The sequence below is a fragment of the Schistocerca serialis genome, chromosome 4 (assembly GCF_023864345.2).
Source record: "Schistocerca serialis cubense isolate TAMUIC-IGC-003099 chromosome 4, iqSchSeri2.2, whole genome shotgun sequence".
Classification (NCBI taxonomy): Eukaryota; Metazoa; Arthropoda; class Insecta; order Orthoptera; family Acrididae; genus Schistocerca; species Schistocerca serialis.
This window is the reverse complement of record NC_064641.1, coordinates 80,814,547-80,828,438: the sequence shown is the minus strand read 5'-3', so window position 1 is coordinate 80,828,438 and position 13,892 is coordinate 80,814,547. Positions and strand designations below refer to the sequence as shown.

Here is a 13,892-nt window from a genome sequence, read left to right as displayed (position 1 = left end):
GCCATAAGCAGGGTATTGAGGCACTGGCTTGCAATTGAAGAAATTCTGATAATATGGCTCATAAAAAGTTCATCAGACATTGTTCTCATGTTTTTTCCATTAGCATTGTATATATTTGTTAATATACAATTTCTCTACTCCTGTTCATTGTCAGTAGAAGTTTCATGTCCATCATTCCAATGTACATGCAAAAAATTGCTTGTGCTCTACAACAATTTAAGCTTCAGCAATCATATAACAGTGCTAATAGCAAGAAAGTCAAATACGTACACTCAAGTTGTCAAAATTAATATACAGTATGATAAGTTACCACCATTGTATCATGCATTATTGCTTTTGTTCATCAGTATGCTGCTGAAACATTTATTATGCTGATTTTACATGATTTCAGCCATGTTTGAATCCACACTCTATTGTATGAGAGCATTCAACACATCCAAAGGTAATGAGTAAATTAATGTATTGGTTGTCTAAAACTATTACAAAAGAATGTTGGGATGCCCCTTTCAGTGAACTGACATTCAGATCCAGACAGAAAGTGAAAAATTACATTTTGGATAGTTCGCATTTCCCCAGCTCTTCTCTCTCCTGTAAGGAACTGTTAGCAGCAACAAGTTCCAGTTCTGAATCAAAATGATTGATAACCAATTTGAAATGTGTGTTTGTCATGAACGTTAATGCTTAATCATTTTCAATACCTGTCTTTCGTTTCATATATCTCTTTTGTCGTCCTGTAACTGCTGTAAAATCTGTCTTGTATATCAGTACATTCTAGCAGAATATTTAGTTTGAATACTTCCTGAAACTCAAAGTTACAAATGTAATCTCTTATGATAGATATTACTTTTACCTGAGAGCTTCAAAATCCATACCATATAGCTATTTTACACTTGATACAAATTATTAAAAGAAGTGGAGAATTTTTCTAAAACCTGTAACAGAGAAGTTGAACATGATTACACCTTGTGTATCTGTAATAATAAAAAAAAAAATTTGCCTCATAATCTATTACGCCTGCTTCTCTGCTAAGAAATTTCCTCTGTTAGCATCTTCTCTCTTTACTTTTGCTTCTATTTCTCATCCTTTATTTATTCTTTCATCCAATGCCAGTGCCTATATTTTATCTTTTATATGTAATCTTATTTTATGATAGTCATTGAGCCTTTTCATGGAAAACAAAGATAGTAAACTCAAATGTAAATTAAATTATAAAATATATTTATTGTCTTACATTATGTGGAAATAAGCCTATTGTAAGACAATAGATGAATTTTATAATTTAATTTATGATTAATATTATTGAAATGTCTTCAGTAGTTTGTGTTCCACAACTTGCAGGAATTTGTCTAAAATCATCTTGTTCACAGTCAGTTGCTATGAAAATCTTTATCATTGTTGGTGACAAAACTAAATTTTTGACAAATCAATCTTATTATTTCTGCCCTCCAATTCGTTCTGACAACTCTTGTGAAATTAAAATCCTTCTCTCTCCTTTCTCAACTGTACAGTTTTAATCTGCCAGGAAGTTTCAGTTATTCAGCAGTGCACCATATTTATATTCAGTTGTACATTAACCCTGTTTATCTGTCTGCTGTTCATAGATCTCAGCAAGCAAATGTTCTCTGATAATTCCTTGTGTAATTCTTTCATCTTTCCTGGAGTTGAATATGTCACTATGTTATTAGTCATGTGGTGTGCAGTTGTGTGTTCCTATTTTGTCTATTACACAACTTGTCACTTAACATAAATTAGTTATCTACTGTATTTCTTTAAAATGAGAGGCTTCTCACATATCTTAGAGGTTTAAAACTTTTATTTGCATTGTGACAATATTATGAAAAGGAAAGTAGCAAATCACGATATAGCGGAGATGCTGAGTCGCAGATAGCAATGTTCCTTTGGACATGCCTGCATATCCAAGGGAACATTGCTGTGTACTTCTTAATAACACAGTCACTGCAGTTTTGTATACATCATGTTGTCAGATAAACACTACTACTACATTTTATCTGTAGAAGTGAATAAAATATCATTCAAAACGACCAACACTTAAATGACTTGATCTGAGTTCATCTCAAATATTTTTGTTGAAAGTGTTTATTGCTCTTATTCTTTTCACAGTGTGTTACAAATTTGGTATGCTGACATGAAATGACTATTTAACATTAACATAAAAGTACACTGTATAATGAAATTATGTGTGATAAACAAAGAACTATACAACATATAAATAAAAGTTTTTAATCTCTTGAGGTCTGTGCAAAACCTCTCATTTTAAAGAAATATGGTAGATAATGTAATTTATGTTAACTGACAAGTGACATAAAAGACAAAATAGGAACACACAACTGCACATCGCATGAGTAATAACAGTGATATATTCAACTTCAGGAAAGATGAAAGAATTACACAATAATACAAGCACTACTATTTCATATTTATTCGCAAATACCAGATCCTCAACTCTCAATAAGCTTTTCCTTTTTGGACATGACTATACTTAATATATGAGTTCGAGTTGTGACACATGGACAACAACATATGGAAGTTTAGTTCTGACCGTGAATTGTGCACAGATAGCCTAGTTGGTTAAGGCAACGCTCATCTTAAGTGGGCAATCTGGCCCTGTCCGACGCACATTTTCATTGTCCTCATTCCAGTACACAGCTGATGGTGGTTTATATTTACAGTTGCAAACACCTTTCCTGTAACTCAGTGTATGTTCTGTAGACTATTGAATGCATCCCATTACAGGAATCCTGCCTGTGTTCAGAAAGACATAAACCAATATTTGAATAGTTGTGTGTGTGTGTGTGTGTGTGTGTGTGTGTGTGGTGGATTATTTGAACTTTCTTAACATTTGTTACTTCTTTAATGTACCTTCCATTCTAAATATTATGTCTATTTTTATAGTAAGAATTACATTTTACAGTCCTGATCATGATCTTGATCATCATCAGCATCAGTAACCTTTTGTTGTCCATTGCTGGATAATGTTCTATTCCACACTGTTCCATGCAATACAATCTTCAGTGATACATGTCTTTGTTGCTCCAAGATGACTCCAATTTTGTCTGTTTATCTCCCATTTGTTTATCATTTTGCTCTTTTTTGTCTTTTGGAATGCAGCAAAGAAACTTCTCCTGCCCACCACCATTTAATTTTCATTAAATTCATAATTATGTCACCAACTTTTGTCTATTCTGCAACCAATTTGTCTGTTTCCCTGCCTCTCCTAGTAATTTATAATATGCATCTCTCTGTTGGTGATGCTGAGCAACCATCATGTTACAAAAAGCTTTCACATAAAAGTCCTTGTCTTGTGCCATAGATCAAAACTGTTAATATACAGTGATTGAAGAGTTTCATTTTCAGACACCATGGAAGCTTATTTTTAATATACTATGTAATATACCAAGCACAACTCAACACACTTTTACTCTCGTGTTTATTTCTTTTGCTATTCACCCAGTTTTTGTCTGTTTACTAGACTGAGGATCAGACCCAGAATCTCACCTTTCACAAAAAAGCTCTTACCGACTGAGCTAGCCAGCCACAGCTCACTACCTGCAAGCACAGCAACACTTCTGCCAGTACCTCTTTTGTGATTTCCAAACTTAATGCAAGCTCCCCAGCAACCTTACTGCTGTAACACTCCTACATGCAAGGTGATGCTGTGGTGAGACATTGGACCTACATTTGGGGAGACAGCAGTTTGAATCCCCATCCAGCCATCCAGATTTTAAGTTTGTGCAGCTTCCCTAAATCATATAAGGGAAACTGTGCGATGCTTCCCTTGAAAAGTACACAGCCAATTTATTTCCCAATCCATTCTCAACCCAAAATGACTGATCTGCAAACTATGTGACTGTTTCACTGTGCAGTGCAGTGTATGATTGCTTCAAACTTCCTGACAGATCACGAGTATATGCCAGACCAAGACTCCAACCCAGAACTTTTTGTTTCAATGGCAGTGCTCTTACCGACTGAGCAATCAGCACAATTCATGATCTGCCCTCGCAGCTTCACTTCTCGTACTTTCCAAATTTAACAGAACCTCTTCTGCACATCTTGCTCTGCTAATATTCCAGGAAGAAAAATTTTGTGGGGAAAGTGTATTAGCCACAGTCTGGGGATTGCTTCACAATGAGTCTTTCATGCTGCAGTGGAGTGTGTTCGGTTTTAAAACTTGCTGACAAATTAAAAATTGTATTCCAGACCGGGACTCAAACCCAGCACCTTTTTTTTTTTTTTTTTTTTTTTTTTTTTTTTTTTTTTTTTTTTTTTTTTTCAGCAATGCTCTTACCCACTGAGTCATGTGGCTACGACATTTTCACTGCTGTGTCCTTGCTTCCATGAGTGCTAAACCAGTAAAGTATGCAGGAGAGCTTGTGTGAAATTTAGGAATTAAGGTAGAGGAACTGATAGAACTGAAGCTGACATGGCAGGTTACGAGACATACCTGGATAACTCTGTCAGTGACAGGTTTGTTTGCAAAATAATGAGATTCCAGTTTTGACTCATGATGTAACACACAATTTTAATCTGCCAGTAAGTTTCAATGAAGTAAATATACAAGATGTGTCAGTCCCAAGACACTTGAGAATTTCAAGTAAGTAAAGTAGTGCGGTGCAGTTGGCTGCAAGACCACAGAGAGCAGGCTCAGTCTCCTAATTATAAAGGGTCATACTAGCCTTCTCTCACAATGGCACCCTTCCCTTGTGAAATATGGGAGTTGTGTTGAAATGTATCTGGTAATTGTAGGTGACTGTAATGGATGTGTATCTAGTGTGGTGTCTTGTTTGTGTTGGATGATGATGAGAGAAGAGAGAGGGTGAAACCTGATGCCAACACTTAGCCTACGCATCTTGATTAGAACCAAGGGGACCGCTGAGCTTAACGTCCCTGTTTGACGGACGGATCACCATTGACAGTCTCGTGTGACCTCATTTTCTGAGACACTGCTGAGAGGTTTGCAATTTAATCCAGGACACTGCTGCATAGACTGGTGATTAGTGATCTAATGCCACGATCCTCCCTCCTCTTTGCTGTAAATGCAAAGAGAAAGCAGCTAACAGCACCTTGTGTACCTGACAGTTGCCTGCCAAAGTACTGGCTATGCCTGAGATTGCTTGACATTAGTGATCTGACAGGAACTTGTTTATTCAATGAGGTGAGGCTGTTGGCTAAAATTATGAGTGATCCTAGATGCATAAGATGTAGACTAAAAGTTGGTACAATGCCAAAAAGGAGGCAATTCATCAGGCAGGAAGTAAGACATATACAATATGAGAATTTACTAATGAAAGTAAATTAAGGTGCAGGGGAAATATATAAAATGGAAAAAGCAACTATAAATAGAAGTCTAGAGTTCCAAGAAAACAATATTAATAGCATGACAGAACATGCAAATTTCAACAAAATTATTGAGAAAAGATGCCAAAAATTTTATGAGAGAAATAATTAAATACATGAAGATGTTCTTTTATTTTTCATATCTCTTTACAAAATGACTGGTTTCAATACCTACTGAAGGACCCAATTAAAATTTTACACCCACCTTTGATACTTGGTCTTCTCCAACAATCTCACTTATAGCTTCACTTTATATTTCTTTCGATTTGACATTCATGTCACTATGATAAATTCGCCACTTCTATTTCCCATTAGCCTATTCTTCTGATACTCATTTTGATTTACTCAAAAAAATCAAATTGTTGTTAAGTTTGGGCTATAACTAGGTTTTTGTACTTAGTATTATGTGAGCTTCACTGCATTTTAGGAGTGGTTCAAACTCTAGAATTTTATTGCAAATTCTTCTGTGGTTGCTTACTAGAATATAACTGAGCAACCATTGTTTCCTAATGTTGTTGCACTGTATTACTGTAGTGCAACAAAGTTTAAAAACTGATGGAATAATTTAGCAGAGCAAGTTTGAAAGTAGACTTGAAATCTGATTATAATAAAACTACAGTAATGTATAATCAAAAAGACTAATACATTTAACATAGGATTTCCAAAATTTAACTTCCAGTATATCTAAAATGGAAAGATTGCAATCAGTTTTGAGCTACAACAGCAAGATGTGGATTTTTAATGCCGATGCCATGTAAATCCAGAGAATTGCTTAGTGAACAATGGAGAGATGCATGTCCAAAATTATTTGAAGAGATGGGGGAAACAAACAAATTGGTTGGGGAACAGGTGCGAGTGCATGACATAACTGTAAATTGAGGTTGACAGGACATTTAGCCACATGAAAGGATAATAAATGCACCAAGAGAGTTTGTTTCTGGATTACAAGTAATAAACTTTGTACTGATATGCTGATGGATAAAGGAAGAACAATGTTTTCTACTGTTTTGTGTAGTATGTAGGGAATTTTCAAGGAATAATTATTTATTAATCCAATTTGAGTTCGTAGTGTACTTTATTCCAAGTGAAGCAGTAATGAAGCCTGTAGCACCCTGTGAAATTGAAAGAAGTACATGTTGTAGTTAGTAACACCATGGACCTACAGAGCACTTCTCGTGTTTGTAGTTCACCATTCATATATGTATACATCTTCACAAAGTAGCTAAATAGACAGATAATCTCAGTTATGTAATTGGGGAACCGGTGATGCTTTGAAATAGTAATTTCTAATATACACATTGATTTAACCATCCAGTCTCTTGACATATAAAAGTCTGAATTTTGTGTTATACTGACAGTATTACACATCTAATGTAGGCTCTGTAGCCCATTTAGCTTCTCAATGTGGTATTACCAAAGAAACTATAATGAATTTCTCTGTTCCGTATTAAACACCCTACTGTAGTAATGATAAAGTGTAGGCATTCAAAGTCTGTAAATGTAGAATGTTCCACCCATGAAATATTCTACCCAACTTGGTTAGAAATTATATTTATTTATCAAAAATTTTCCACTTTCGTGCAAAGCCCTAAAATATCTATAAATGCTTCATAAATTTTTCCTCCTAGATTTCTGTCTATATTTCTTTTTATTAATATACAAACTGTAACTGTAAAAGTTTAATAATGAACATGTACTTACCGGTAGTTCTTGATTTTAAAAAAAAGTAATAATAATAATTTAGAGCATAGATATTGCAGTTAAACTGGCCCATAAACTGGGTTCAGGGCATTTGAAGTTATAATTGACTACAAGTGCTGCGGCTGCTCATATTCAAGAAAAGGCAGTCCCTTCAGGCACCTGCAATTTGTGTGTGATGTTGCTCGCCAGTTCCTTTACAGTCTATGTAAAAAGGAATGTATGTGTAGACTACAAACAACCCAGAATATTCTTCAAATTCATAGTAGATACATAATCAGGAAATCAAAGTTATAGTTAACTTGAGTTAATCATCAGTTTTTTTTAGACTGAATAAGAGTAATGATAAGTTCAGTGTGGATGCACACTGTGCCCATGCCTTTGCGAGAATCAGGTGAAGCTGCAACCAGTGAGAATAATGGATAGTGGATGTTAAATGTGTAGCCTGTGACAAGTTAAGAATTTGGGTTGGAGGAAGTGTTGTCTGGATAGTCAAAGCAGCTAAGACGACTGCTTGCGTAAAGCGGAAATCTGTGTTCGAATCCTGATCCGGTAAAAATTTTCATTTGTCATGATGAAACTTAATTCCGTGCCCAGTTGTGGCTAAGATTTGTATTTCTCTGAAATCATTGATTACGGCAATTAAGTGTAGATTGTGTTTGATTTGGAAATTTTGTCCTTTATGTCCACCCAAACTGATACAAAATAAAATAAATTCATGGTATTTGTATTCTTTCAAATTTATGTATAAATCTTATAGGCACAATTCTGTTTTAATTTTAGTGCAATACTTGTCTATTATTAACATACCAATTACTTCAAAGTCAATAGGCCTGCTATAGCTGGCCGGTGTGGCCGAGTGGTTCTAGGTGCTTCAGTCTGGAACCACGCGACCCCTACATGTTCGAAACCTGCCCAGCCATGGATGTGTGTGATGTCTTTAGGTTAGTTAGGTTTAAGTAGTATTATGTTCTCGGGTACTAATGATCTTAGATGTTAAGTCACATAGTGCTCAGAGCCATTTGAACCAGCTATAATTTTTTTTTTATTTTGTACATTATCTGATACAAAGTTTTCTGTTCCACCAATCTAAATTACAGAATCTTCTTATTATCATTATGATATTAAGATATTGTCATTACTACAAGACTAATATGTGAACACAGTCACTATTTCATTTTTACTATGAATCTGTGTCAGAGTGAAATTGCCCTCTGAGAGAACAAATGTGCTCCTACCAGGACTGTGTAATTGTTGTTAAGTTATGTATGCCTTTCTAATAGGGGAGACATTAATAACACTGTGGGAAACAAAGAGGCAGTACCAATAGTCATTTAAATACTTAGTAAAGATGCTAAATATTTCTTTTTATGAGCTGACCACTTCCTCCATAAACAGTCTTCCAATATTTGCAACATGCGTATTTATTATTATTTCACCTATATCGCATTTAGTTACTGGCACGTAATTGACTTTCACATTAACATTCCGAAAGTGCCTTGCTCAGCTCTTGTTCATTGGCATCAGTTGTCAGACATAACACATTATGTGTGTTTAGTTGGTATTTTCCATCTTTGCTCATCATAGTAACTTCCAATAAAAAACAATTTTTCTTGCAATAATACATATACATCAACACATTGTTTCATCCATGGCAGAATCAGTGCCTCAGCCCAACATTTTTCTGGGATTTTAATCATGATAATGACACTTTTTCTTAAAAATAAAAGTTCTGTGGAATTATCAACTTATTTATTTCTTGAACAAAAGGTCTAGGCAAATAAAGTTTACAATCAAAACGTACACCAAATATCAGTAAATATTTCTGAAATGCTGCATGTAATGTATATTCAGTACTATAGTTGTGTCACCATAAGTTGATCCCTGACAGTTGCAGTGGGCTGATCACAGCTGCTTCGTGGGCCTACCTCAGTTAGTAAAGCAATATGATTTTGTAGCTGTCTCTATATCGCAGCAAGCTGACAGGAGTCTTCTTATGCCATCTCAACTATACTTCTGATTTTCGATGACACTGACACTTACATTTTTGTCCTCTATTCCATGCATAATGTTCTCTAATTCTGAATATTGATAACCACTGTGCACTAATTGGCTTCTTTATTCATCTTTCACTATGATTATATAATGAAAATAATCATTTTTTGAAAATACATAATGTAATTGGATAGAGAAAAAAATCTGTTCACCAGGTGGCAGCAGGAGAACACTCATATAAAAAGGTATTGAAATTTTTAAACGTTCTGAGCCCATGGCTCCTTCTTCTGGCAAAATGGTTGAAGGGGAAGGAAGAGGGGCAAAGGGAAAGCACTGGTGAGATTTAGCATATGGAGAGAGTTCAGGAAAGTCACCCAGAACTCTTTTTCTTCGGGGGAGACTTATTGGACAGGATGAGAAAGACTGATTTTTGTGGATGTCCCAAACCAGAAAAAGTGACTGATTCTGAAAGCTTGATATTTCAGCACCTTCTTATATTTGTGTTCTCCTGCTGCTACTTCTTGAGTAGATTTTTTAATCTATCCAATTTCACTGTTGTTGATTTTGGGTGAAAAAGCCGTATTCAGCATCAAACAATACTAAGACGTTCAGGTGTATATTTGTTTTTATTACCTATCTCTTAGGGAAAATGTTGTCATATATTAAGTTGGTACTGAAGAAAATTATAGTAAGAATTATAATTACGTCTGCTGTTATATTTACAGTGCGCCAGCATGTAAATAAGATCAGAAGCAAAATTTTGTAAGAAATTACTTTGAACAAAGGTATTTATGTATGTCTACTGTAATGATGAGATGGCATTCAAATGCAGGTTTTACAGTAACATATCAAGAGAGAGAATAAGGGCAAAAAAAAGGATGTGTGTCTTGGTATTCTTCCCAGGGACCTACCGTATTTACTCGAATCTAAGCCGCACTTTTTTTCCGGTTTTTATAATCCAAAAAACCGCCTGCGGCTTAGAATCGAGTGCAAAGCAAGCGGAAGTTCTGAAAAATGTTGGTAGCTGCCGCCACAACTAACTTCTGCCGTCGAATATATGTAGCGCTACACAGGCATGCTTTGTAGGCACAGAGATAAATACTGGCGCCAAAACCTCTGCGTCAGTTAATAAATTAAAAAAAAAAAAAAGAAAAAAAAGGTGGAAGACGAGCCTTTTTTTTCTCCGCCCCGAGTTTCGACCACTGCATTTTCATACATTATCCAACGAAGTAAATACAAATTCCGTATTGTTCATCTTCGAAAGTAGCAGAATTTCAATGTACTACGAAAATCCGACTGGCAAGACTGTTGCTAATAGGAACCTGATGAAATGTGAATCACGTGCAGTTTTCTCTTCACCATAAGAATAATACGAATATAAACATTTTGCCATGTATTCTTTCGTGTTTCCCGCTATCTCATTTAAATCCTGTCTGCCTAATAAACTACGAAACTAGAGTGAGACAACAGCAAACGCGGAAGAATATACGTATCGTGTCATGTTTATATTCGTATTATTCTTATGCCTAATAGTGATACAGTCATAAATGAAGCACGGCAACTGACTAGATTTTTAAATTTAAAATGACTAATTTCTGTGCAGAATTTGATATACTAAAGAAGCGGCCGCAAAGATTTTCAAACGGAGAAAAATTTTTGCCTAACTCTCGTTCAGAACATGTTCTATCAAACGCAGTCTATTATTTGGTTCTTGTTGATCATTATCAAAGAAAGCAGCAGTGTAAGTAACAACAAGTAGCAGTCACGTGCCATTGTTTCGCTAATGAGACAATTCCTCTCTTTTTTTTAATTGTAAGCAGTGGTAGCGCGCACAAAAGCAAGCCATTGCAATGGCTACCTGGTAAAGCGTAACTGCTAAGCTTCCGACTTGAACCAAACTATTGTAGCTGTATCGTCTTTCATTCGACCTAAATTGTGTCTCATATTACAATGGACCAACTTTGTTTCGATTTGAAGGTGCGGCCTAAAACTTTTCTCTCCCCTTGAATTTCGAGTCTCAAATTTCAGGTGCGGCTTAGATTCGGGAATTTTTTTTCCCCTTGATTTCGAGTCTCATTTTTCAGGTGCAGCTTAGATTCGAGTGCAGCTTAGATTTGAGTAAATACGGCTCATGTCACTTCCTTTTACCTTATGCACGTGTTATAATTGTGTCATACATAGTCTGACCTTTCAACAGTAATTTACCTGACACCTTGGACTTTTAATTTTTGTTTATCGTAGTCATTCACATGCTGAATTTTAGTTGTAGCATCTCTATAAGAACCTATTCAAAAGAAAATAATTGAATCAAGCTTAATACATTTTTCTTGAAGGCTAGCGAAAGCTGCTTCATTTAATTTTCTTAATCATAGCTTGCTGATGTGTGTCATTGATTTCTTTGAGTGCCCTGACTTATATTCATATTTACAGGTTCATTTTTCTGCCATCGCTGCGGTCGCACATACGCTTCGAAAGGCAATTTATCCAGACACTTACGATTTGAATGTGGTGTTGATCGTCAGTTTTCTTGCCCACTGTGTGGAAAAATGTTTAAACGAAAAGAGCATCTTACAGAGCATATATTTGGTACTCACAAAAACATAGATATGTTTACTTTCAGTAATTAATCCAATCTTATAGGATTGTATTATATTACTACCATATTGTTTGAAATAGCGCAGTGTGCTAATGTAAAGAGCTTTCATACATATTCACTTTTTTACTGTACTATAAAACAAACCGTGAAATTATGAGGAACCATATATGTCGGAAAAACTGATGTCATAATGTTTGAGACTTACCCTCAGGAGTACTGTGAGCATACACATTTAAAAGAAGGAATGGAAAAAAAGTAGTTTTTTTTTATCTGTTCAATCCCTCCTAAGGGAAAAAAAGAGAGAGGTAGGATGTGTGAAATGCTGGAGAATATGACAGGTCACTCAAACCTAATATTGTAAGAGACCCACTTATAGTCAGTATGTGGTAGACAAAATGTAGGTGGAAGTGTCAGAAAGAGTAGTGGGTCACAGGTACTACAGTGGTAACCACTGTTCCAGCTTCAGTACAGTGAGAGGTGAATGAGGATTATGAGGAAATGAATCAGTCATTTAACGATTGGAAGGAAGACAGAATAGGAGACATGGAAAATACAAACAGATAAAGAGGACACAAGCATCACGTACAGTCTGTCTACTGAAAAACCTACAGAGAAATACCGGTATTGCCAATATGAGTGCAGTCGGCTCATGCAATTGAGGCCAATGCACATGCCAGGAAGCCTCTCACCATTGAAAGGCTGTTGAGATCACAAAATGATTCGTTGACATAAATCACAAAAAAGATTATTAATCCTCACTGACCATTGTTACTACAAGGTATGGAAGTAAATCACACTACCATTGAAATTTACATAATACCCAGGTTTAGATGCTGCTTAAAACTGTCTTTGGTATGTGCTAAGAAGCCATTATATAATAAGATACTACTGATGGTGACCATGCACTCACAATATTAGTCTACCAATAACATTTTAAAAAAATGAAAGCACTCCTCTTGGCCACAGTCATTTCATCCTACACAGACACTTGTCTTTCACATGCTGTGTATTCCTGAATCTTTCACATTTCAAAGATGGCATCTCTGTTCCTTATTGTACAATCAGTGTGTAGTATTTTGTAGTGTACACAATCCATGTGTATGCACGCTTAGTATTTGATGTACTGGTACTGTGTCTCAGAGTTCGAGTTTTTACAAAACCAAAATCTAACTTCTTTGTTCTGATTTAATAATGAAAATATCATACAAGCATGTATGCTGCCTTTCAACTGAGTACAGTTTTTTTTGGATAAATTTACTTTTTGCAATTCTTTCTGCTCCTGATATTACCCATCCACTCCTGTATTCTGTCATTATCTTCATAGTACTTGCACTAAATTAGATGTGTATGTAGCTTTATCTGGCTCCATTTAAGGAGCTTCATTATTCTTTCCTTGCAAGCCTCTTGGTAAAGGTACTTTATTTCTCATTCCACTTTCATGTCACAACTACACTGTAGCTTACCTCAGAACAGCTACACAACTTTCTTTCACAGAAAAATATTGGCTGCTGTTGCTTGGGAACTGTTTCATAGTATTTTGTCTTATACTCCTTGATCCTTGAGGCACTAAAGTTTGTCCAGATCAGAGTATCGTCTCCCAACACTGTGCTTGCTTCTAAAGATACAAGATCCCAATAGAGAAACTTAATTGCCCATATTTCAGTACATACTTTACTTTAAAAAAAGGAAAGGAAGAAAAGTATCCTTAGTAACATGAGAGCCTTACATAATTCATGTGTACTTACAAATTAGGTGCCCATTATTATGTTTGTGTCAATACTCGTTTGTTGTTACGTTCATTTTTAGCATGGAAAGATGATTATTGCTACACAAAATGTTAGTGCCATTATCATATTCATTACAATGTTCAAATGCAGTACTGTAAGGCCATGTGATGTCTATATGCAGAAAAATGTAAATAAATAAAATTTTATTTCTCCTTATGTTTTCATATATTTCTTAACATCTTACCCCATATGTTCAGCATAAACCATTCTGTTGTGGGAATGCCACCACATTGTATTACTTGTTAATGTATAATGTGTCTCAGTAATAATTTACAAGTATTTGCTGGCTTGACAAAAATAAATTTTTGTGGTGTTGTTGACAGTTTACAGTTGCTGTTTAACCTTTGCTGAGAACTGAGTATTTGAAATTCTGGTAGCAAAATTTCATTGAAATAACTAATTTACTTTAAGAATAACAATGCTTACAGTGATAGCATTTTAATAAGCAGGACATCATGAGG

At 35.3% G+C, this 13,892-nt stretch overlaps 1 protein-coding gene across 1 annotated transcript; it reads left to right on the top strand.

Moving 5' to 3' along the window:
* Positions 1-356: 356 nt before the first annotated feature.
* Positions 357-13,545, top strand: LOC126473931 (gastrula zinc finger protein XlCGF57.1-like). The gene is made up of 2 exons (XM_050101289.1): positions 357-442; positions 11,479-13,545. The coding sequence occupies exons 1-2, from the start codon at positions 382-384 to the stop codon at positions 11,673-11,675; spliced, it is 258 nt and encodes an 85-aa protein (XP_049957246.1). The 5' UTR covers positions 357-381; the 3' UTR covers positions 11,676-13,545.
* The last annotated feature ends 347 nt before the right edge of the window (positions 13,546-13,892 follow it).

What these genes read in the sequence shown, in the direction of transcription:
- LOC126473931 (XM_050101289.1), top strand. Translation starts at nt 382, where the DNA reads ATGATTTCAGCCATGTTTGAATCCACACTCTATTGTATGAGAGCATTC. An exon ending in AGCATTCAACACATCCAAAG is followed by an intron (nt 443 to 11,478) that starts GTAATGAGTAAA and finishes TCATATTTACAG; the next exon opens with GTTCATTTTTCTGCCATCGC.